This window comes from Trichinella spiralis (assembly GCF_000181795.1).
Source record: "Trichinella spiralis strain ISS 195 chromosome Unknown Scfld4, whole genome shotgun sequence".
Taxonomy (NCBI): domain Eukaryota; kingdom Metazoa; phylum Nematoda; class Enoplea; order Trichinellida; family Trichinellidae; genus Trichinella; species Trichinella spiralis.
In genome coordinates, this window is record NW_003526943.1 from 4,412,143 (window position 1) to 4,437,554 (window position 25,412).

The following is a 25,412-nucleotide window of genomic DNA, read 5'->3' on the forward strand; positions in this document are numbered from 1 at the left end:
TTGAGCTGAATTGTCTGTACACGCCATATATATAATATTGATATATTTACTTATTTATTTGAAATAAATAATTTTAATAATCTAACTTACCAGAAAGCATTCTTAGTATTAAACACTTGATATTTTCATTAAAAGAAGCAAAATTATTCAGCTTATTTACTTTAGCATTGTAATGGTGATGAAGCAAATGAAATACAATAAGAATGATTGCAACAGAAAAAGTTTATATTTTACAAATCAGTACTGAAACCGCCAGCATTGAATAGTTATCATTTGTATAGAATAATGTTGAAAGAGAGCTATTAATTCAGGTCATATGTATATGATGCACGATGTCTAGGTCAGTTGTTAACGGGGTAATTATACCTGATGCATTGGAATTGAATCGCTTTCTTCCAACTTCAATTCAGATACTTCGCAGGTCATTCACTGTCCACCTGCAAACTATAAGCATCACACTTTAAATTACGTAGTATGTAAATCATATTTCATTTTTGAGAAATTTTAAAATAATTATTTTTTATCCATTATATTTCATTTACGAACATCCATGCATACAAAAATAAACATGTATATATCACATCTCTCATTACGTGCACCATCTCTGTTAAAAATTACATAAATTTGTTAAAAATTTCAAAATTTAATTAAATGAGCATTTTACATAAAATAATATTCAGACATATTAAATATTAAAAAAATAAATCACAAAAGATTGATATCACTATAATTTATAGCGTTGTTTAATCTATCATTCGCTGAAATTGTATTATTTAAAAAAAAGATTTTATCATATAAAATGCTTTTGTCATTTTAAACAACACAACTAAAATATTTGTATTCTTTTTAAATTTTAAATTTTACATATAAAAATATGCGTTGCAAAACACATTTATTATATGTTATGATAATTGAAAATAAATCGACCAAGTGATTTAACTGTCTGCCACAGAAGTGACATTTGTTTTGAATTACATATTATAGAATATTCATAAATCAGAACAATTTAAAAATTGAAATAGTCCAAAACGTTTAACATATAAAATTTTTTCACATTATCCAGCTTTTATCGAAATCAGTATTATTCAGTACGACAGTTGTTAAATGAGATGCATTAAATGTTTATTGTCATAAAAACAAAGGAAATACAACAGTTTTGTTGCTCCTTTGCATAAATCGCTTATTATAGAATACTTAAACAAAAATTAATTTATGTTAAGCTTAAAAAAGAATAAACAAGCCTAATATTTCATGCTGTCATCGTCTTATGTCATTAGCTGACCATTGGTCATACTGGTTTGCTTCTTATGCTAATGTAATTATTTTTACAATTTTGCTGAAATTTTCCACTCACAAGCAGATGCACTGAAAAGTAAACAGCATGCATAACTGAAAAGCAACTGTTGACCCTGGAATGTGTTGACATCTTGTTCTGCCTCTCTCCAGTCACACGGCGGCACAAAGAAAAGCTGACACATTTGAAAGCACTACTACACTACTACTCTCTTTCAGTGATGGCAAATTTATCAACTTTTCGATAAATATCAGTAAACTATCAAAAATCATAAAACATTTTCCACCAAGCCGCTACACATTGTTCATTTCAAAATGAAACAATCGTTCAACAAAAGCATTCATTCATCTTTAACCAACAAAACAGATGCACATATACAGATATACATTTTATACATATATACAGGAATGATGATTACTTTCAAAATGCTATTTGAAGCATAGAACTGGAATGCAATTTAAAAAAATTAAAAAAACTGACAACATCTAAAACAGATTTATATCGTTCACCATTGACTGAAATCGGACAGCTCGGTGCGGATAACTTTTTTCTTCTTTGCCACAGTAATACTATTCAGTGGCTGTTCCTCGTCGTCTGATTGGTCGTTACTCTTTGCAACAGCCTTCAAATCAATGTATTTACCAACTCCACTGCGGAATATTTTCTTTTCGGCTGATTTTTTCTCAACCATCACAACTTTTTTCTCCTCTTTTCCACTTTGCTCCAATGCGGCTTTTCTTTCCGCTTTCAACTGTTCTTCCGCTTTTTCAAACGGATTCACAAATACAACTGTATCCAAAATTACAATATCTTCCTGAAATCAACATTTATTACCGTCCCCCACTTTTCTCTTATCTAATCACAAAACTGATTGAAAACTTTCATTAAATTACCACTGGTCTATCGTTGTTGTCAGTTTCAACTGCTTCAATTATCTCCAACGTGTCCAATCCACCAACAACGCGACCAAAAATTGTATGCTTCTTATCCAACTGTTTGCAAGATCGGAATGTAATAAAACTGAAAACATTCGTGACAAAAAAGAGAGCAAGATTATTCGCAAAAATAATTTATTACAATTGCGAAGTGTTTGTGTGTTTTCCTCGATTTGCCATGCTCAGTACACCACGACCAGAGTGACTGTACAACGAAACAAACTCATCCCTGAACGGCTTTCCCCAGATTGATTCTCCACCAGTACCTGTGCCTGTCGGATCACCTCCTTGTACCTAAAGATTGCAAACAAAACTAGCACTTCAACAAATATTGAAACCATAAAATACCATGAAATTGCGTATCAAACGATGAAACTTTGTCTGCTTGTAATAACCGTTACGACAATGTACGATAAAATTTTCACAAGCACGAGGCACTTTTTCGCAATATAATTCCAAATTCAATAGACCTTTGTTGGTAACAAGTCGAACATAACCCATCGATTTCACTCGACGATATTTCAAAATATCTTCATCCAACACAGCAGGCTGTTGTTCCGTAACTGGTTCCATGACGGTAGATGTGAATCCGGCAGCTACCATACCTGTAGAGTAATGAGCAGCGTTCAAAGCATCCGCTTTACTGGTGGAAGGCAATTCTTGTTTTTCTGGCTAAAAGACGATCACATTAAAAAAATTCCATTTCATCCTACTTCACTGGAGACTCAAATTTTTACTGCTTTGTAATCTTTCTGAAGTTGAGACAATGTTTCTCTAGTTTCTGTGTTGATACTTTTCAGTTTGTACAAAGGATCATCTTGAGGTAATTCTTCAACTTCTAAAACCATAAAATAAATTAAAATTTTCCCTAATTTAAAAATCAAATCAAACTTTCTTTTAATTCTCACAGAAAAAATTGCGCTACATTTGAAAAGCATGACAGAAAATGTTTGCTATACAAAATCACGTTATCGAAATTGAATATACTCAATTGCAGTTACTGTATCAATGCAAACATGCTTTAAACTTCCCTCATGTGCTAAACTGTTCTTGTTTTGCAATATAAATACTTAAACTACTACAAATAATAATAATAACAGCTTCCAAATTAAAAAAAGCATGGAAACTCACCATCTTCCTTCACCTTTAATTTATTTTTGACATGGTAAAATTTTGATATGTTAAACGTTTCCAATTTGTACGGATCCTGAAATAATAAAATTAACATGAGATCATATTACTTTAACTAACAAACCTGCAGTGTTATAATGTCCGCTTTCACAAAAGGTTCATCAGTAATCAAATCTTTAAAATGTTTTGTTTTAAAATTCAGTTCTTCAACCGCCTGAAAACAATTTATGATAATACAGCTTCAAAACAACGCTATCCCTTACTTCATACGAATAAACAATTCCTGTCGGACGAACCATAACAACATGACTATTATCAGTGAATGCTTTTTTGGTAATAGGACAAACATATTGGCCTGGAAATGCAAAAAATGACAAAAATTTTATCCCTCAATTCAGTGAATGTAAGCTTTCAAACCACAAATTCATAAATTACAATGAAATAACAATCTCAATCATATATGAGACAATCAACAAAGATCAATTTTTATAAGCATGTACGAATTCAAAACTACTACAGTTCGCTCTTTGCCTAGGCAGTCCTGTCTGAATTCGCTAGCAATAAGCAGGAATATTTGCTTATAATTATTTCAGCATACTGAATTAGTTATTCAAAAACAATATGAATAACTCAATTAAATATGCTAGAGAAAAAGAAATATCACTTTACTGCTCCAAATTAACTCACCTTCTGAATTTTTTTTAATATCAAGCTTAATCAATGATTTCACATCCAGTGGATTTCCCGTTACAGGATGCTTGCCAAACTTTCTAACAAATGGCAATATGTGACTGTCAAAATAAATTATTTATTAATTTCACGAAATAATTTTGAATACGTTGCCCTTACATTAGATCAAAAATGTAGCCATCTAAACAACAATATGGTACATCGCAAGGCTGCAGAGAAACACTAAAATTGCAACGAACTTCATTAGTACGTTACATAAATAATACAAAAGTATGTTAAAATGTTGAAATTTATAGAAAAAATATTTAACAATTTATTTCATGCAAGCAGTAGAATACTGATACGCTATAAAAATGACAGTTGAAAAATATTTACCAACAATGACCAAATGGAAGCCGCTGAAACTTGGCCAAACTCGCTTGAAAAATTTTAGCTAAAATCAATTATGCTTTTAATATAAAATTGGAAAACTTAAATACAACTGTAAGCATAATAAAAAATATTACAAGTTAAATTTTTATAAGTTTAATAATGCTTATATTATAAAACAAAAAATATCCAAACTTTGATATATTTCGATAATTTCATGATGAATATGTAATAAAAAAACTCACTATCTTTGTGACCTCCATACAACTCTTTCCACTCAGTAGTGGTTAGATACCTAAAACAGATTATTACTCAAAATATTTATGAAAAGTGTTGTATTACATTTTATCTTTCTGATGCTGCTTTTTACCCATTGTTTTAAAAGGATCTGCAAGAATGTACAAATCAGTTTAAGAAAATCGTAATTTTCGGTGATATGTACAGTTAGCAAAAATCAAGTTTGAATTCTAATGTTGTACAATTTTATCAAGAAAATTAAAGTAAAAAGTTTTGATAAATAAATTATCCAAAAGATTTAACTATTTAACTTTAATTTATAACAATTTTATTCATAATAATATTTTATATTTAAATTCTAAAATATTTAAAACCTGAGAATATTTTATAAAAAACAGAATAAAATAGTACAGATTATTAATACAATAGAAAAAAAATTTTAATTGTATAATAATTCTGAAATTAATTTAATTGAAATTTATATATTAGCGCCTGAATATTGAATTAAAAACCTGCACTTTAATCATGGTATACTGTGAATTTTCTGTGTTCTTCGAAACATTATGAATTTGAATATTTCGTCTGAACAGTGCTTATAGTTCAGTAAATACTTTCCGTTTATAAATGTTACCATAAATATATCTTTTGCAATCATAACTGTTAATTGTTTTTTTATTTTAAATCATCGATGCGATCAAAATGCGCGATAGAACGATGATATAAAGGCTGCCATGAAGTTTTGTTGTAGAAATAGTTGTTTCTGATTTGTATTTGTATTGATAAATTGGTTTATTGGAGAAAAGTGTATTATAGATGGCGAAAAGACAGACTACTAGACTGCTTGAAAAATTGCGAGCAATAATGAAGAGTAAAGTATACGCCATGCATGAAATCAGTGCGTACATAATTTCATCGAATGATGCGCATTTTTCTGAATACACTGCCGATTGTGATCGTCGTATTGCGTTCATATCAGGTTTCACAGGATCTCGAGGTAGGCAAAAGCATTAAATTGTTTCAAAAGCTGTTTAATATAGAAAATCATTTTTTGTAAAAAAGAATGTAAACGTTTTTGAAGAAAGTAGATAGTGTGCATGATTTGTTGGAACTGTTGAACTTTTTCTCGTGTGTTGATTATTTGATGTTTTTATTAAACTTTTCAACTTTTACTTTCGTATTTCGTACCGATGATGTAATATTATATATCAATAATTTTATTATAATCACAAGTGAAAGCATGATTTGATTTGAGGAACGGCTGTGATTACGGACAAACAAGCGGCATTGTGGACGGTGGGCATTTATCATCTCCAAGCATCGAAAGAACTCGGCGACGATTGGATTTTGATGAAAGAAGGATTGCCAGAGACTCCAGAAATTGAACAATGGTTAGCTAACGTATTGCCAGCTGGGTCGTTTGTCGGCGTCGATCCATTTTTGCTTACGGAAGGTGGATAAAAAAGATGAATGCGAATTTATTTGGCGTGTAGTGCTTTACAGTGGTCATTTTTTGCAGAAGCGTTCACAAGATGTAAGAAAAAGTTGAGCGATCATAAGATCGAATTGAAAGAAGTGGCGACCAATTTGGTGGATATTGTCTGGGGAGAAGATCGACCGCTAAGAACAGGGGGAATGGTATATTTTCTGCCAACTTTTCACACTGGTAAGATAATTTTTTTTTGTTTTTTGGCTTTTTTATTTCTTAATTTTTGTGATAGGCCGTTCTTGGGAGCAGAAAATATCCGACGTTTGTTCCATAATGGCCAAAAACCGTGTTCAGCATTTGGTATTGTCTGCGTTGGACGAAATTGCATGGCTACTCAATTTGCGAGGTTCAGACATTCCTTACAATCCTGTCTTTTTCGCCTACGTCGTAATAAGCAATGAAGATGCTGTGAGGTAATTTTTTGAATGAAAAAAAATGTTCATCTGAAATATACAATTTTTTGCTTGCAGCTTATTTATTGATGAAGGTAAAATAGCGAAGACGATTTTGGATAAATTTTTGATGAACAACAGTTCACTGCGTGTAAATTGTTTCCATTACGACGCGATCAGTGATTATATGACGAACTGTTTGGTGGACAAGGATGACAGTTCGCTGCGTATTTGGCTTCCCCAAGGTACAAGCCACGCTTTGTGTTCGTTGGTGCCAGAAAGCAATCGCTACACTGCTCAGTCTCCAATTTTGCTTTTGAAAGCGGTGAAAAATAAATCCGAAGTGAGAGGAATGAGAAATGCTCACGTAAGTATATGTATACATGTGTGTGTAGTTTGGCTCTTTTTTTGGGGTTCTTTTTTGAACGTCTGCTTTTTCATGCAGATTAAAGATGCCGTTGCGCATTGTATGTTTTTCGGCTGGTTGGAAAAGCAGATCATGTTTTTCAAAAATCAAGAAATTACCGAATTGGATGCAAGCGCCAAATTTGAACAGTTCCGTTCTATGCAACATGATTACAAGGGTCCCAGTTTTAAGACCATTTCCGCTTTTGGTTCCAATGCGTCGATCATTCACTACAGTCCATCAGAGCAAAGCAACCGGCTGCTCAATGATAAGAACCTTTATTTGATCGATTCAGGTGGTCAATATATGTAAGTCGATTGACTTTTTTTTGAATTATTGTTAGTATGGATTATTGTGAATTGCCATTGTCGATTTAAATTTTTTCTTTTTAATCAAGCGATGGGACAACAGATACTACAAGAACGTTCATGTTCAGTGAATGCACGGAACATCAGCGTCGTTGTTATACGATGGTTTTGAAAGGTCACATTGCATTGGCTCGGATGGTTTTTCCAGAAGGCTGTATTGGTAAATTTTACTTATTCCTAAAAATATTTAAATATGAAATTTGAGATTAACAAACAAACCATTTCCAATAGTTTTATTCCATTTTCTATTCATTTGCTGTCATCATAGAAAATGATAAGCATTTTTCAATAATTGCTATGAGATATTTCAAACTTATTAGAGTTTGATTTGGATTGAAATGTTTACTTTTTTAACTGAGATAAATTTGAAAATAAATCAGTATTTGTAGAATCGCCGCATATATATTGAGCAGTAGTAATTGTTGCACTTTTTATGGTTGCGTTTGTTAAATGAAGAGGTGATGATTGAAACACTTGTGACGTAAACTTTCGTTTTAGGAGCACGTATTGATGCATTGTCTCGAACTTTTCTTTGGAAACAAGGTTTGGATTATCCCCATGGAACAGGACACGGTATTGGTCATCACTTGTGTGTTCACGAAGGTTGGTGTTGTTGTTTTGGGGAATTTTTTGTTTTTTATAAAACGGTATTTTATTCATCAATTTTTTCAGGTCCTTCCGGTTTTGGTCCATCTTTGGGTAGTTGGAATTGTGAAGGCATTTTGGAAAATATGATACTAACTATAGGTATAATAATAAAATTGTCTTTTTCTTTCACGTTGAACGTACACAGAAATATTGACATATTGCACAGAGCCAGGGTATTATGAAAATGAAAATTTTGGAATCCGTATAGAAAATGCATATGTAGTGGTGCCTGCGGAAACAGAGGTTCGCTTTTTATTGATTGTGTGTAGTTTTCTGATTGCAGATATTTGCATATTTTAGTTCAATTATGAGAATAAGAAATATTTGCGCTTTGAGCCGTTGACTTTGGTACCGATTCAGAAGAAGATGATTGTACGCGAAATGATGACCGATGAAGAGGTGAATTTGGATGTGGCAGTTTTTAATTTTCTTGCCCAAATGGGCATATTTGTCAATGGTTGATTTCAGATTCAATGGCTTAATGAATATCACGCGAAATGTTTGGAAAGTGTCAGTGATGGTTTGATGCACAGCGGTGACGTCGATGCTGTGAAATGGTTACATGAAGAAACCAGGCCATTCTAATATTATACTAGTAAATGAGCATTTGAATACATTGTGCTTTTTTTATGTATCTATTCTAAATCTTCCTCATATTTCCAAGGTTATTATGCTATTGATTGATGGTGGGGAGGGGTGATATTTTTAGCATTTATTTATTTATTTTTGGTGACAAAAAAGCATGCGATTTTTGATGGCAATACAAATTTGATTTCTTTGTTGTAAGAAAAATAAAAAGATTTATCCAAGTTTCAAAGGTTGGCTGTTTATTTTTCTCATTGGCACAAGTTGGAAAAAAATTATAATTAATGCGTGTGGTCAGGTTCGGGATGAGGTAAGGCAAAGTGTTCTGCAAAGTGCCATCGATGCCAGTCGATGACGTATCGCAGCACAGCTCGAGAAAGTGATAATTGGGAAGAAGAGTGCAAATTGGGATCGAATGGAAAATAGCACGATGCGATAATCGTTGAGCAGTATTGTCAAATCCGACAGTTCGTTTTTCGACTGGCCGTAGTTGAACAAGTACAGAACGATATCCAGCAGTGCCGACGGACCTTGGACGAACAGGTAAAGCAGAAAAACGTGAAAAGCGTACAGCGCGAGTTGGAGATCTTGCTTCAACGGATCGGTGGTGGTGAACAACGCCGACCAACGGTTGCGTACCCTGTACTGGTGGGCGCGGTAGAGGATCACCGCCAGCGACAAGAAAATTGTCACCAAAGGCAAGCAGTAGCAAATGACGATCAAGCTGTTTATGAAAAGCAACGATTCGGTCGCTTGGAGGGGGGAGTTTTCCAAATTGCACGAGCCGAACGGTAGAATCAAGCTCGACGACGGATTCCACAACGACGCCAACGAAAAGCCGGCCGACATCACGCAACACAGTGTCAGTATGGTGAAAAATCTTGCCCGCGTCACTCGTCGACTGTAAACTGTCGGGTCCACCAGCGCCACAGCTCGTTCAGTAACCAGTACAGTAATCCCTAGGAATAGTTGGATATTGATGACCAGGTACGAAATTATTCCAATTGAACAGAGACTGTCGATCCAAACGGCATTCGTCGTTGCCGTGTAAAGTCCGAACACTTGGGCGACGGTCACGTCCAACAGCAGTATCAAGCAGATGTGCAAGATGTTGAGATGGAAAATCGACTGGCGAAGCTTCTGGTCCGAAACTATTGCAAACACGAGCAGAACGTTCACCGAAAATGCGCAAACGATGAACATGCACATGTAGCCGCTGCCGAGCAGATTAACATCGGCTTTTGAGCCGAATTCCATATTCTCTCTCTCTCTCTCTCAGCGACAATCAAGCTTCATGTCAGAAGGACGAAAAGACAATAAAAAGCACACCAACAAACCCACTACTAGACAACGACAACTGTGTGTGAAATTGGCAGTTCTGTCGCCATGGTAACCGTCTGCATCAAACCGAATTCGATCGCTTGTTCACAGCTTTTGTCGTTGGACAAGCAGCAAGCAGCAGAGAATTGAGAAATCGATATGATTTAAAAAAAAACAAACTTATTTTCATAAATTTAAATTTTACATGTAGTAAAATTAAATTATAATTTGCAGTTGTAGCTGATATTGTAAACTTGACTACTACCAATTTAAACCAACATTAAAAAAATTGACAAATTTCTATTCACTCATAATTGAGAAGAATTTGAAATGTCAGTTTGAAAACAATCATACAACAAGGTTGATATGAATTAACATGATGATGATTCATTTTATTGAATAATATATCATAATGAATAAGCATTTCATTTTGTGAAAAAATATTTTTTACCCCTCATTCATTTCCAATTTTTTGAAAATTAACCATTCCATTAATCATTTTGAAACGAAATCCATTTCCACTTGTTAATCTGTTTGTAAAAATTATTTGAAAAGTTATTACAACGGATGAAAAAATTTTTTTAATTTAGATATAAATTTAGTTTTTACAATTTGGGAGTTGAATTTCACAATTAACAATTCAATGGAAATATTTCACTCGAAAGCAATTTAAATTATACATAATTAACAACATGTATTTTTTTAATAAAGTGCGATTCTGTTTAATCAATATTTAAAAAAAAAAACAAATAAAATCCACCTCTCGACGCAGGATAGTTTTTGAAAATTCATATGCTCAAATGAAACTTTTGAAAACAACAACAAGTGGATAGATACTACAATTTGACTACTACATGGTTGTGCAATGGTAAAATTTTTCAAAAATGAAATTTGCAAATTTTGCTACGTTGAAAGTGAAATATGAATATTCTTCCTTGTCGTGTCATGGGAAGAAAAAATTTTTGCTTTACTGAAAAATGTTGAAATGCCCGAGTTTCAAGCTTTTATCATGTTGGCAAAAATACGAACACGTTGAACACGTCGACGAATGAATTTCACAAGTCTTCAGCAATTAATTAATTCTACCAAATGGAATAAAAAAATTTATAAAACTGAATGCTATGGATTTTTTGTTATTAATTTTTGAAAACAAAAAAAATAAACGAAAATTCAACAATTCGAGAGCCTGGTAGTGCCGGATGACGTTGAAATTAATCGCATTTTTTAATTTTGCATTTTTGCAACAATTTACTGGTTATTAATTTCGAGTTGGTTATTTCAACGCCCCACAAAGCATTGATTTGAAGTGAAATTAATTTTTCAATTCAACTCATTAGTTCCGATGTTATGTGCACATTTATGTATTTGCAAATGAAAACAAAATTATCAATTTAATTGATGTTCAAGTAAATAGCTTAAAATTGTTTACAAAAGCAAACATTTTGCATCTGACTCGTTAAATGTGAACGTTGTTTGGTGCAGAGCGTTGCTAGATGAATTTGCAAGCATATTTTTTACTTTATGCAATCTTTCCAATCTAATGAACGAGCATTCTGTTGTAGTTATTTTTAACTTACTTTGAGCAGAATTTACACTTATTATTCGGAATGCTAATCATGCAAAACAGGAAAACATCACTTTTGCAAAATTGTTCTCTTAAATTTCACCTTGATCATTAATTTTTAATGAATCATGCATCAAAATTGTCGAGCAACACTTTTTATTGATGCATAATTATTTTCAATTTGACAATGAGAATGCATTTGTTTGAAATAACAAAATGAATTAATTATTAGTTGAATTACAGTTTTATTTCTAAAAAAAAGTTTTATTATTAGTGTTAAACAAAAAAAAATTTTTGATATCCATCAAAATTCTTCTGCTCGTTGCAGTTGAAAATTGATACTTTCTAGCAGCTTGCACGACGCTTGATAAAACGTTTGTGATTAATTGCGAACATTGCAATTGTGGGAATTTCTTTTTTTTTCTATATCTCTTCCAACATTTCTCAATTTTCTCATTGCAAGCAAACATGCTAATGCAAACGGCCGGCCAAGTCAGTTAATTGCAAATGCTCAGCGATGAATTATGAATTTTGTCGTTCACTGAACGGCAGCAGCAGCAGCGTTCAGCGAATTAAGCAAACAATTTAAACTTCAGCAGCTGCTTCAGATGAAAATTTATATAAAACCAACTACAAACTGATCAGCTACGTGTAAATTTATTTAAATGACAATTATTATGCAAAAAAATACGAATAGGATGCCAAACGAAGGATTTTCTTTTTTGGGTAGAAGTGTGGGATTGAAGCTGAAATAGTAAATCAGTTCATTTGGATTTCTTCCTAGCTTCGACAACCACCGCTTCTCGTGTTTGACAATAACGCGCGTTCAAAGTTTCGATGTCGTATTCGTCAGGCAAACGGTACGATTTTCGAATTGTTCGACTTTTACGAAAAGCCGGCGATCTGTCCCTCATCTCTTGCTTCAATTCCACAATCACCAGCTGCAGAGTATGCAACGTTTGTACGGTTACTTCCCAGATATGCTTCAGTTCGCTTTTGATTGGACACAAACCAACGGTGAGACTGTTCTTGCGTTCAGAGCTTTTGATTTCCATCTGAGAAATAAGTGTCAATTGGGATAAAAATTAAACTAAAGTTAATTTAAATGAACAAACCATTCGATTTTCACAAACTGATGCGCAGGCAAGTTCCACTTCAAATTTATCTTCTGAAAAATTACACTTTGCCAAGCCTTCTTTGTTCAATGGCCAATACCAGAAGAAACAGTCGTCTGTAAAACAAATAAATAATTAGCACATTTCCATCCGGGGCAATAGTTTTTACTGTTTATCGAATCGACCGCCATCGTGGACAGAGAAAATGCAGCAGAGTGGAAGTTTTCAAATTTTCCAACTGACAATTAGCTGCAGAAGAAATTTAATGTTGAGAAAATTTCGTCTTTTGGTGAAGCCAGATGTGTAAGTTTGTTCGAAAGTTGAACGCTGATTGGCCATTCAACTCTGAATACGGATTCTCAGATGAAATTGGTCCGTAGCTGATTGCGCAACATTTGAAACGGAAAAGCCAGTCATCAAGGCGACATTCGATCGCCATAATCTAATATTCTAGAAATTGGCGCGCCTGTTGTCCACTTTTCAGCTACACGCTGCCAATTAACCATTCATTGCAAACTATATCATACTTAAGGCTAGGATTAACATTTTTCAAAATCAACAACATTATCACTGAATTAATCTTCGACTTGATTTACTTTCAAACAATCATGTCAACATCAAGCATAACTTAATTAATTTTCCTATTGTTGTCATATTTTCACCATTCAGAACTTCACAAGGTAATTTTATATTCAAAAAAAAGCACACACATGCATTTTACATTCGAAAATTGCAATTCAACATTGCTGTTCTTGAACAATGAGTGCAGTTTTAATTAGTTCATAGTTTTGCTTAATTTTGTATTTTTAAAGAATTTCATCGCTTTTTGACTTTTAAGTTTTTAATTTTTCCAACAGATATTTATTCAAAAATGGTATACTTTTTGTCAACAAACAATTTATGTAATTCTCTTGATAACATTTTACATCATATTTGTCTTCATTTTTAAATTACTGTACTGTACATTGTACTTACTGTAATAGTGGATGTGATAATTTGCAATGCATTCTGTTTAATATTTGCGCTAAATTAACTTATTGTCAATTACCTATTGAATTTATTGAGCTTTCAAGCTTACTAATGACAAATTACGTAGTTCAGCTAACACCTTAATTCCTACCTTAATTTATTTCTTTTCTGAAATAAAAAGTAAATATGCTGTCACAAAACCAGTATGAATTGTTATGATTATGTTCATGGGCATTGTTAGAAACGATCTAAGGGAGAACGGTCTCGAGCAAAATGGTCTCTATGAAAACGGTCTTGAGCAAAATGGTCTCTGCGAAAACGATCTCTAGGAAAACGGTTTCGATCACGGTTAAAATGCCGCATACGATAACCAACTACGACAAGTGCAGGAGGAAACGTTGCCTTTTCAAACGTGCTGTCTTTTTCGCTGTATCTATCTTTGAACATTTTTTCATACTTCTCCAGTTTATGCTGCATAGCTTCCTCAAGTGAAACTTCTTCTAAAAAATATTAAATAATAATGACCACTTAAATATTGAAATTCACCCGATTTGTTTTCAGTTTTGCTACCATTATCTTCATCTTTACTCATGATAATGATCACGTACTTTGGTATATATTCTTAAAGAGCACCGCAATTCCTTACTAAATAAACTTATTACTGTAAATTTTAAAATAGTGATGTTAAAGTTCATTGCATCGCTGCATTTTAAATTTGTGTATTTATTTTAAAATATTCTGCTTTGAAAATTCCTAAATTTATTATTTTATTAATTATTTTTAATTGGCTCTTATAAGGTTACTTAAATTATTTCAGTAATTTACAATTTATCAATATTTCCCATAAAATTTTTAAATATCGATATCTGCATATTTTTATTTAATTTTATTTATTATTTTCGTTTTATCTGTATTTTAAAACAATAAATGAGCTCGTTAATTTTTATTTCAATAATCTAGTTTTGTAAAATTTTTTGACATTTGTTTTGGCATTTGTGCTTGAGTATTTTATACTGTAGAATTTCAATTCATTTGAAAGTTCTTGTTTTTATGTAATTTGAGTATTTTTCAAAAACAATAATTATAATTGTTGAATAAATTTCATATAATTGTTTTTCAAAGTAAGGTCTATAATTATAATTTTTTTCATTGTCAGAAATCATGCTTGTTCTTTTTCTTCATAGTATTACTCAAATTGTCATCATTAATGCATTTGTACAGAGTTTGGCATTTTAAAGCTGTTATGTGAATATTATATCTAAATGGGAAGCATGTGTAAAAATTTTGAAAATTTAGAATATTTATTTTAGTTTATATTAGTGTATTTGAAAATTTTTGCAATGATTGTGACTAAAGTCCATAAAGGTAAGCTATTATTTGTTTTTTTAAGCAATATATATGCAAATATTTTTAGAATCAAAGCAAAAAGTGGAATCCGCCTCTACAGCTACAAATATATTTAATAAATTGCCACCTGATTTTATGGATTTAATTCAATCATCCGACAGAAATGAACGGCAGAAAGCTTTGGAAATTTTGTTGCAACAGCTGCAAATTACGCCCATTCTTGATGGAAATGCACAATATGGCAGTTTAATATCCATTCTTGATGAAGTTTGTTATTCAGTTTTATTATTGTTCTTCTTAAATCTATAAATTTAGCAAATGTGTAAAGGATGCAATAATTCAATTATTGTTTTGGCTGCCAATTGCATGAAATATTTAGTTCGAGGCTTGAAAAAACGTATTGTTAGATATTCATCACAGGCAAGTTTATGGCTTATATTATATATATATATATATATATGTAATGATTTGTGTTGTTTACATTTTTTTATTTATATGTTCTAAATTTCGTTTAAAATGACGAAATTAAGTGTTTATTATTCCTTCAGATTGCAGAATCGGCTTTGTTGAAACTGAAAGTTAAAAAGTCTGTAGTATCCTCAGCTATGGTGGAGTTGGTGGAAACACTTTTAGAAATTGTAAATTTTAATTTAAATTGCGTATTATTTTAACTGTGAATATTATTAGTTTGTGGATTTTAGTGTGGTTTTGAAATTTTGGCCACGAATATTTACAATGCTTTATCTTCAAAATATCCTCCAGTTCAACTTCATACTGCTTTGATTCTGTCAAGATTTTTTGCTCATTTGGAACCGTTTATGTTTTCCAACCAGCAAATAAAAGAAGCATTGCAGTATCTTTTTTCGGTATTGTTTTACATATGGATTTAGTTGAAATAGTTTGTTAATTTTTGTATGTTTCATTTTGCGTTATGTTTAAATGTCACACTTTTGTAAATTTAGATAGCTAACAGCAGAGATTCGGATACTAGAGATGCTGGAATGAAAGCTTTAGGAATTGCGCTGGCAGTTGGAGGAGAACAAACTTTAGAAGTTTCTGTGGGCAATAATAATATAGACAAAATGAAACTGTTGCGGGTAAATTGTTTGTGAATTATTGTTTCATGTGATTGAAAGATTATCAACTGATATTTTAGATAAGAGAGCATGCTAATGCATTTTTAGCATCGATCAATGAGGAAAACAAAGAATCAGTTCAGGTTGAAGAAGAGAAGCCAGTTCAAGTTGATGTTCAACAGAAAGAAGTTCAGATTATTAAATCAACATCAAAAGAGTTGGAAAATAAGGTATAATAATAAATCTGAAATTTTTAGTTGCACAGTCTGCCCTCAACATTCGCGGTCAGCGCGTTCCAGCAGAATCGCGAATGTCAAACTTCCGCGAATACTTGCCGCTTCTATTCATGCACTCCGCTGATGCCTTACAATCCTACGAAATTGCCTGAAAGCTGCATGGGATATTGCAGAACATCTACCGATTTTTATGCTAAATATTTATTCTCCATTTATTTTTCTATTCATTTAGTTGACTGCATGACAGTTTAAATTGTGAATGTGTTCTTGCATGCAAGCTTGTCAGAAGTGGGTGGACTGCCCGGCGCATCTTTTTTTAAAAACACTGGATTTGGAATTGCGGGATGGATGCTGCCGTAAACCAACCTCCCGTTTGCAGCGCTTCCTTTCCCTTCACCCTAATGTTTTTATCTTTTTCATATTAGCATTAGTAGCGGTTATTTAGCCTCCCAGTTTGGATAAGGCGTTATCACTATTGTTATACGGTGGAATCTCATAGGCGGAAACAACTTTGCACTGATCCTGTAGATGCACAGTATACATAAACAATGAGTCTGAAAATAAGATTTAGTTTTTTGGAAGTTTTGAAATCCGCGAATGTTGAGAGCCGACTGAACATTGGGTTTTTTCGTTGGTATTAAATTTTAAGTTTTGAATTAAATATGCAGGAAATTCAGAATGCAGAATCTAATGAAAAAGCGTTTTCAAAGGAAGTGAAGGAAAAAATAACTATTGAAACCAGAAATCCTTTTCCGAAGCAGATAGCTGAAGAACAACAGCAAGTGGAAACGACAGCAAGCAGAGATGTGGTATCATCGGATGTTATACCTGTAACAAAAACGAGTTTTCAGAATACTTTTAGTGTATTATTACTATTATTATTATTATTTCAGAATTGTTGTTTTAATTAATTTATAATTTTTAGAGCTCAATGAGCATCTCTTCTGAAACTGAAAGTGATACTTTAATGTCGTCCTGTCGAAAAAATCGTTTGGGCCAATGGCGATATTCTCCGGCAAGATGTTTTATTTTATTATAATTTATTTGTGTTGCTGTTTTTTTCTTTGAATTTAACCAATGTATTTTAGGGTGTATTTTTAAGCACTGAATCGGATGTGATCAAACAATTAGCAGAAGAATTTATGCGAATAGTATCAGTATCGTTGTATTCGCGATTGTTTCACAAAGATTTGGCAGAACGAGTTAAAGGATTGGTAGCGCTTTACGAAGTTAGTTAGTATTGTGTTGTATTTGTTTCAGAAAGTGAAGCAGTGATTTATTTTGAATTGTTTAGTCTTGTGTGAAGAATGAAGCGGCAGCTTTCAATTCTAGCGATTTATTTTTCAAATACTGTGTTTGGAATATGTACTCGAACAGTGAAAATCTTTTTTCTCAAGTTTTGCAGTTTATTCAATTTCTCGTCCAATTTCATATTGATCGCAATCAGAAGTTACAATTCGAGGATATTTGTTCCGCAATACCGCATATACTTTCATTGTTTGGTAGAGAAGATGAAGAAATTCGGAAAAATGTTCGAAAAATTATGCGTCAGATTTATTCAATTTCATCACCGTTTCACATTTTCCTCGAAATTGTCAATAAGTTGAAATATGCAACTGGCATAGAAAAGGCGGAATATATTTATCAAATTCGTATTCTAATTCCAGCTTGGGCTTACGGAAAATCAGACGCTGCTGTACAGGTATACATTGATAAAATTATACAGATTTATGTAGATATATTGAGATTTATTTTTACTATTCACAGGCTTTCTACATGTTAGCAGAATGTTTAAATGATTCAGATGAAAGAATTCGAGATTTTGCTCTTCGAACAATCGTTGATATTTATTTGGAAAAGAGTGATTCTCTTTGTAACCTCATCACGGTGAGTTCAATATGTGTCTGTGTGTGTGTGTGTGTAATATTTTATTTGTTTCTCAAATTTTAGTTAACAGAAACCCAAAAACAACTTGTGGATTGTGCGATTCGTCACTACAAATCTCTGTCAACTTGGGAACACATAGCTATGTTATGTGAAGAGGAAAGAGCTTTTCAATAATTTTTCTGCAACAGTTATATTTGAAATTAAATCTTCTTATTCTTAATGAGAAATAATAACTGTTTCCATCATTTAGTTTTGTATGTGATGTAATATAATTGTTTTATCGTGTGTACAGTGTTCAGCAGTTGTTTTCATTGTTTATTTATTTATTATTATAAATGTACAATTTATGATAATATTAATGCTGCCTTTTGTTTGGTACAAATAATAGAAATAAAAAGTAAAAATTGTACAAATTCAATAGAAAATAATAATAAACAAATACATTAGTTTTGATTTATTTGAAAATTTGATTTACAAATTTATATGCTTGTATGGGTATATTTTGAAATACATTTTTCAAATGTATATTTGAATTTTTATCAAATAAACTTTTTTATCAGTAATGGGATTGAAAATTTGTAAAAATAGCGCAATATTGATCTGCTTTATTGGTTTGATCATAGAAATTGTGTACAGGTAGTTTTTTGAACTGTGGTAAAATGTCCTGGTCCACCTGAACGCCAAAGTGTTGGTAAAATTGTACCGTACCTGCATTCCTGGAAAGTGAAACGAACATACCGTAATCTGTTGGTCGTCGAACACTTGAATGAGGTTTACAGTTTTAATTCATTGTTTGTCAACTTTGCCACGCCAACGACACATTTCAATTTCCGGTTGAAAAGTAAGCCAAGGTTTAATTTGTTTTTTCTAATTTTTCCATCTCTTCGGCAATCTTTGTCAAAATGAGGGGGGAAAATTGTGGCAACCGTTTTTTGAACTGTTCAATTTTGTTTTTTTTTAATTAAGATGTTTTATTGTTCAAAAGTTGGTTTTCATTTTTCAAATTACACCGCCACGCTTGAGAAAGCGAATTTTCAAATAAATTGGATTAAGTTTTGATTAATCGACCACTCTTTTGACACCAGTTCTGATCTCTTATTCTGTTGAAACTGTTCTGTTTGAGGCGGAAAAATTAATTTCTATTTTTGTATAATGTGAGATTTTGTATTTTAAATCCGTATAAAAGTGTGAGTATGAATTCAGTTAGTTTTGTGTGAAGCCGATTAAGCTGGTTTCAGATGTGAAAAACAGTGAAAGCGGACAGTGCCAGGGAGATTAGGACAGCTGCGTTTTCACTTTTACCATGCCTGCTCAACTGAACAATATCTTTGTGCACATTAGCGGCAGGTGTTCAAGCTGTCAAAGCCTGGTCTTCGAATGCGTGCTATCTATTTGTTATGGTTATTATTATTATTAGTATTATTGTGGTTGTTGTTATAATAAATTGCCTTTTCGAGAATCGTGACGTTGATGTATGGAATTTTTGTCTGCGCATTGTGTGGTTCTTCGGGCAGCGAGCAGTTCACAGTTTTATTAGGGTCGGGGTTGAAGAGGGCGTCGCCCCTTGGGAAGTTTCTCTCCGTTCCTCAGTCGCGTTCGTAAATTGGCCATTCCCAAAAGAGTTCAAGCTGTGCTGCTTGCGGGTTTCGTCAATTACATGCCGTGTTGTTGTTCACCACACTTTCCACCGCGTTTTCTACAATGGACAGTTTTTCCCGTCCAATATCTCCGGGGAATGTTCTTGTCACCCTCTCCACTGTCAACAGTAATAGTAAATCTGGACAAACTGTCAAAAGTAATTTCTCAGTGAAGTGTTTTTTTTTCTCCTTCACACAAACAACAATTATTACATCGTGATGTCGTGATAACTTAATTTCTTTTTCTTACCTTGAAAATAAAATTCAAATAATATAAATAGATGTACAGTATATATACATTTTTTTTCCATCTTCTACAGTTTTCTTCGACTTGATGAACCGTAAGTGTTGACCTGGTTTGGTGGGAAGTTTTCTCCAATTTGAGCTCGTCCAATGGTCATCTGCGACCTTTGGTCGTGGCCAACGGCCGAACGCTGCCGTCCAGCCAACGGCAGTCGACTATTGTACAAAGTGGTCGTGCCGCGCCGTCGCGATTATCTTGTCACAAAAGCGGGGGCGTCAACCATACTTGACAATCAACAAACATCCGGTACTACAGCCAAGTGATCTGTTTTATACCGTTTCAATTTCCCCTCATTAACGTTTATTAATAATAATATAATTATTATTTTGCAGTTGCATTTCTGTTATTTTTTGTTGTAGTTAATCGGAAATGTTATTATCATTTTATTCAATTAAATTTATTCACTTCTATATTGTATAAGAATAGTTGAATTTGTCCCGTTTTGTCGTGTTCACTTTTAATTGAATTTAGCAACAGCACCGTGTTTGATTGAATTTTTGATTTTTTTTAAATCGTTATTCCAATCCCAATTGCTGCTGTTGTTCGTCACTAGACAGAATTGGATAGCAAAATTCAACTGTTGTTCAGTTTCTACGGTAATCACGATAACTGATCAAAAAAAAAAATTCTTCATCGATTATTGAAAATAAAATTGTGAACAAGAAAATCAAAAATAGGAAAGGATATATGTTTGTTGTTAAATGAAAATAAAATTGTTTATTCGACAGTTGCAAGTTTTATTTTGTTGTCAAATGATACGTATGGAATTTTCATTTGCATAGTGATGTGATCTGAAAGGGGTTGAAAAAAAATATACATGTGTGTATAAACAAGCGTGTTGCATTTTCTATTTTATCTTTTGAAAATTTCAATTTTTCTTCTTCAACATTTTCACTTTTGATACATTGCCTGTTGTCAGTTTGGTTTTTCTTTTAATCTTATTGTTACACTACCAATCAAGAGATGTTGTATAGTTTTTATTTATTTACAACAATAAAAAATATTTTAAAAAATGTGTGCAAAAGTGATAGGATTTAGTTTGTTGTGTTGAATTATAATTGATCGACGACGTTGGTCAGTGTGTTGTTGTTTGTTGCTTTAATTGCCAGTATAAGCTTGCCAGCCGACCAACCAACCAACCGGGCTAAACTGTTTTCGTTGGGTTTTGAAGAGTGCGAATTGTCGAGCTTTAATACCGACAATTGCTTTATAGTTTGTTGCCTTTTGCCAGAGTTGAGCGCATTAAGTAAGCATGGGCCGGGTTGGGCTTGTGATTGGCAATTATTGAACAGTAGTGAGACGTGCGCGCATTGCTGGCGCCCTTCTCTTGACTTCGTTGTCGTCTTCTGTTCCATTCTTCTGACGACACTAGCCCAGCCTAATTTAGGCTGATTTCACCAAGCTGAACCGCCTTTTGCATTTTCAGCTAGTTAAAGCTTTCGTCAGCTAGTAGCGCATTCGACAAGAGCACACACACCACATACACACGCATACATACACGAGCGCAAGCACAATGCTCAATGATCTGCTAGATCGGGATGAGTAAGTGTTTTTATTCTTATTATTCATTTTTATCATCTTTCATGTCTGATTTGAAAATTTGTTTACATCTCCTATTCAACTGATTAAAATTGAACTTGAAGCTCAAAAGAGAAATTAGCATGTATGATGTATTTGTTCCAAAAAAACATTCATTGTTGGTTTGTGAAAAATTAACGAGAAAATTCAATCACACCACGACATTCCCACACAGTTTTACTTGTCCAGTTTTTGGGGGTTTTTGTATTTTTTATGCATTTTTCAACAGTTTCAAATTGTTCAACAATGACTGTACAGTGTAATTTTTTTTCTTGGTATGCTCATCGTCGGCCCATATTTCAACTCGCGACACTTTTCTCCTCAGGAAATTGCTTCCATAAAATATTCCGACCTTGTTGTTTTCAAGATGTATTTTATTTTGTTTGTTTGGTTGTTTTTTTAATTTTTTCCATTTTACTACAAAAGAAAAGTAACGTAGGATGTGGTTGTTTTTTTCTGTTTAAGGTACTTTTTTTTGAAATTGTCAAGTATTGAAAACTTCTTCTAATGGAAATTGTAAAATTATTCGATGAAATAGGTATGTTTTTTTTTCGTTGATTGCTTTGCTTGCTTGCTCGTTCATTGATGACGAAAAACCATTTCAACTTTAATAAAATAATGTTCACAATATATGTATACATACAATGCGTGGAATACATTTTCCCTTGACAGTGGAAAATAAAAAAAACCTTTTATGCACAATTTCTTCAAGCTTCTACAACAAGGGCAGATTGTTTTTTTTTTTGTTGCTTTTACACCGCACAATTGGTTTATGATAGATATGTTTTGTGAAATTGGAAAATGGGAAAAATACCCAGACAATAGGGTTACTGTAATTCTTTCTTCCATTTTTCATCAGTGCTCTAGTGAAAAATTTTCATCATCGATTTTAGAGATTTTTTATTAAAGGGTACTTTTTCAAAAAGAAAAAACGATGGTAAACATTGAATTTTTTTTAAATAAAGTGTTTGTTTTTGTGATTAGAAAAAGAAAAAGCGTTTGCTCTTCAGACTGAATTACAGTTCACGTTACGATAGTGCTCCATGACATCTTATTTCATTGATAAGAACCGCTTAAGAATAAAAAATAAATAAATAAATAATGAACGCTTTTAATTGACGTTTGCTATCGAATTTGATTATGAAGGGAATCAATTTCAAAGAGAAAATTTCAATTTTGATATATGATTAAAAGTGTTTTTTTTGTTTTCAATTTGCTTTTCAGGAAGTTTTGTATTATTATATTTATTTGGTTTAAAATTTGAGACATTTTTAAAGGAAGAAAAAAGTCTTTTCCATTGTAAATGCAGTATATGATTTTTTGTTGTTGATGTGGATAAAAGTTTCAAAGTTAAGTGTTATTTTATTTGAAAAGTGGAGAAGAAAGTATTGTACTTTTTTATGAATGAATGGGTGAATGAATCACACACACTCACAGGCTGTGAGAAGCAGTAGTATAATAATAATAATAATGGATGCTAGCCGAGGTGGTATTGTTGTTTCATTGTTATAGCAAGTTGCTTTACATGTTTCATTTAGTATAGAAAAGAATAGAAAAATCCTATTTTAAAACACTTTCTCTTTTCCCTTCTGCTCAGATGAACAGCAATTTTGATTTTGAATTATTGAAATAATTTAGACATCTTTTTACGATTCCCTTCGTCAAATAGGCAAATTGGAAAAAGAAGGCGGGATGGATGGAGAGGGGTGGGATATTTTGTCATTCTTTTTCCCTCTTTTCATTTGGATCACAAGTACACGCCTTTTTTGTTTGTATTGTTGTACAGTAGACGGAGGCAAATATTTTTTTTTCATCTCAAGCTCAACTTCTCATCAAGGGTCAGATCTTATTATTATCATTACTACTATTCCAATTCTGATATTGGAACAGCATTGTCGTCAGCTACTACTACTTGTGTACATTGGCTGACCGAACCGGAAAATCTCCATCACTGCTGTAGGCAAATATGCACAGCAAACGTGTCTCATTTAATTTTTAATCCTCTGCTCTCCTCTTGTTATTTTATTATTTCCAATTTCTCTTCAATAATCTTCACAAGCATGCTTATAGCAGAAGAAAAAATTCAACTTATTTTCAATATAAACTTTGCATTCATTTGTGATAATTTGCAGCAAAGTCAAAGGTGATTTCATCTTATCTTATCTTATTTAAATGTGCCTGTCATATAAGTCTAAAAAGATGTATATAGTAAGTTATTAATTATTGTGTTGATCAAATTTTGATAAATAATAATGATGAAATGTTGGTTGGTGATATATTATCATTATTGCATGATGGTTGTGTGTGTGTGATGTCAAACTTTGTAGAATATATACAATCGTTCTAGTTGTACTGAAACAGTGAATGATGACAATAATGATGATGGTGATTGAAATTTATATACGTATCAATATTAAATTAGATCATTATTACGTAAAATGCATGCATACATAATAATAAATGAATACCATACTGAACATTTGAATGTTCTTCAGTGTAGTTTTTCTAAATGTGAAAAATTTATTAAAGAGGAGGAAATTTTAAAAAAATATATATATTAATTTGATTTTTAGAAAATCTTATTTTTAAGAAATATATTTTTAAAAAATTTTTTCATCCATAATTGTAAATCGATGAATAAGAAATTTGCTTTAAATCTTATAGTAAAATTGATCACAATTCTGTGTGTGTGTGTGTGTGGTGGTCATCATCGTTATCATCGATTGCCAAATTGTTTATAGAATATAGTTTGGATTTTTAATCGTCGTTACCTTGCTTCTCTATCCCAAGAGTGTATAGTTGCTAATCAGCTGGTTTGAACGATCGGTCCGCTGCTTCTCTGTGTGCTTTGTGATCAAAGTAGTAGCTAATCAAAAATTTACGCTTTTCCTTCAAACTTACCGTCCGCTTTTCACACCATCCATGCATATTATTATTATTATTTTATGCAAGCTCATTTATACATACTGTGTGTGTGTGTGTGCATATGCATGTAGAGATGTGTAAATCTGCTGCTTCACGTGTTGACGAAATTTCCTTCCTTCCATCTTTGTTGCTATTTTATTGATTTGCATGCATGCACACACCCCCAAAAGCGTCCTCTATTCCACTTTGCAACTGATTATTGCCCAACACTTTCTCCATTTGCTCAATCTAAATAAATGCACTGCCACTGCACTTTCTGCTTTCTTTGCTGCTGCTGCTGCTATTTGCTTGTCATACTTTGGTCGGTCAGCTGGTGATATTCACAATTTTTGTCAAACTTTGAAGCTATCTTTTTTTTTGAAAAATTTTAATTCGAGACATGTTATCATATAAAAAGTTCACTACTGTTATCTCAGGTAAATTGATTTATTTACAATAATAATAGTTTTTTCTCAATTTCAATTATATATATATAAATTTGCATAATATTATAAAATAAATACGCAACATGTATGGCAGTATACATTTAAGTTTTATATTTACTTCCTTCAGATTTGTACAATTATTAATCAAGTTTAAAGTGGATTTTTGATTATTGTTTGTTTGTTTGTTTGTTTGTTTGTAATAAGTGAATAAGTGAAAGAAAAAAATTAAAATAATATAAACTTATATTTGGTTTTGGTTCTGTTTGATTGGACTCCTGTGGCTTTGTGGTTGAGAACTTGACGAGCTGGCTCCGATCGATCGATTCAACCAACCACCACCAATTTCGATCGTGCTCCATTGCCATGACGGTTGTGTTCAGTCAACCGGCGTGGCGGTGGTCATTTTCTCTGTTGGACAATTTCCGCTCATAAAAATCCCATCAACGTGTGCCAATAGCACTTTTTTTCCTATTTTTAGTAGCATGTCC

At 32.5% G+C, this 25,412-nt stretch overlaps 8 protein-coding genes across 8 annotated transcripts; 4 read left to right on the forward strand and 4 right to left on the reverse strand.

Annotated features, from left to right (window-relative positions):
- Positions 1-1,799: 1,799 nt before the first annotated feature.
- Positions 1,800-5,218, reverse strand: Tsp_01113 (peptidyl-prolyl cis-trans isomerase 4). The gene is made up of 15 exons (XM_003376856.1): positions 5,191-5,218; positions 4,762-4,807; positions 4,661-4,714; positions 4,426-4,468; positions 4,210-4,259; positions 4,048-4,151; positions 3,624-3,715; positions 3,485-3,574; positions 3,361-3,436; positions 3,257-3,298; positions 2,967-3,067; positions 2,578-2,901; positions 2,372-2,523; positions 2,188-2,314; positions 1,800-2,108 (listed from the first exon to the last, which is right to left on the reverse strand). The coding sequence occupies exons 1-15, from the start codon at positions 5,216-5,218 to the stop codon at positions 1,800-1,802; spliced, it is 1,638 nt and encodes a 545-aa protein (XP_003376904.1).
- Positions 5,219-5,469: 251 nt separating this feature from the next.
- Positions 5,470-8,541, forward strand: Tsp_01112 (peptidase, M24 family). The gene is made up of 12 exons (XM_003376857.1): positions 5,470-5,650; positions 5,909-6,106; positions 6,173-6,319; positions 6,375-6,555; positions 6,613-6,901; positions 6,980-7,248; positions 7,338-7,468; positions 7,807-7,911; positions 7,981-8,055; positions 8,123-8,199; positions 8,257-8,373; positions 8,425-8,541. The coding sequence occupies exons 1-12, from the start codon at positions 5,470-5,472 to the stop codon at positions 8,539-8,541; spliced, it is 1,887 nt and encodes a 628-aa protein (XP_003376905.1).
- A 127-nt stretch (positions 8,542-8,668) lies between these two features.
- On the reverse strand, positions 8,669-9,798 carry Tsp_01111 (nucleolar MIF4G domain-containing protein 1). Its single transcript, XM_003376858.1, is given in 3 exon segments — positions 8,669-9,473; positions 9,552-9,757; positions 9,775-9,798. The coding sequence occupies 3 exon segments, from the start codon at positions 9,796-9,798 to the stop codon at positions 8,669-8,671; spliced, it is 1,035 nt and encodes a 344-aa protein (XP_003376906.1).
- A 2,391-nt stretch (positions 9,799-12,189) lies between these two features.
- Positions 12,190-12,731, reverse strand: Tsp_01110 (heat shock protein Hsp-12.2). The gene is made up of 3 exons (XM_003376859.1): positions 12,710-12,731; positions 12,541-12,656; positions 12,190-12,480 (listed from the first exon to the last, which is right to left on the reverse strand). Exons 1-3 carry the CDS (start codon positions 12,729-12,731, stop codon positions 12,190-12,192), a joined length of 429 nt encoding a protein of 142 aa, XP_003376907.1.
- Positions 12,732-14,849: 2,118 nt separating this feature from the next.
- On the forward strand, positions 14,850-18,229 carry Tsp_01109 (putative HEAT repeat-containing domain protein). Its single transcript, XM_003376860.1, has 10 exons — positions 14,850-14,874; positions 14,924-15,123; positions 15,172-15,258; positions 15,819-15,953; positions 16,013-16,162; positions 16,837-16,998; positions 17,257-17,397; positions 17,463-17,870; positions 17,936-18,055; positions 18,119-18,229. The coding sequence occupies exons 1-10, from the start codon at positions 14,850-14,852 to the stop codon at positions 18,227-18,229; spliced, it is 1,539 nt and encodes a 512-aa protein (XP_003376908.1).
- Positions 18,230-19,756: 1,527 nt separating this feature from the next.
- Tsp_01108 (nucleolar MIF4G domain-containing protein 1) lies at positions 19,757-20,359 on the forward strand. Its single transcript, XM_003376861.1, has 3 exons — positions 19,757-19,850; positions 20,078-20,255; positions 20,329-20,359. Exons 1-3 carry the CDS (start codon positions 19,757-19,759, stop codon positions 20,357-20,359), a joined length of 303 nt encoding a protein of 100 aa, XP_003376909.1.
- Positions 20,360-21,048: 689 nt separating this feature from the next.
- On the reverse strand, positions 21,049-21,351 carry Tsp_01107 (conserved hypothetical protein). Its single transcript, XM_003376862.1, has one exon. It carries the CDS (start codon positions 21,349-21,351, stop codon positions 21,049-21,051), a length of 303 nt encoding a protein of 100 aa, XP_003376910.1.
- A 1,693-nt stretch (positions 21,352-23,044) lies between these two features.
- Tsp_01106 (nucleolar MIF4G domain-containing protein 1) lies at positions 23,045-23,503 on the forward strand. Its single transcript, XM_003376863.1, has 2 exons — positions 23,045-23,068; positions 23,213-23,503. Exons 1-2 carry the CDS (start codon positions 23,045-23,047, stop codon positions 23,501-23,503), a joined length of 315 nt encoding a protein of 104 aa, XP_003376911.1.
- The last annotated feature ends 1,909 nt before the right edge of the window (positions 23,504-25,412 follow it).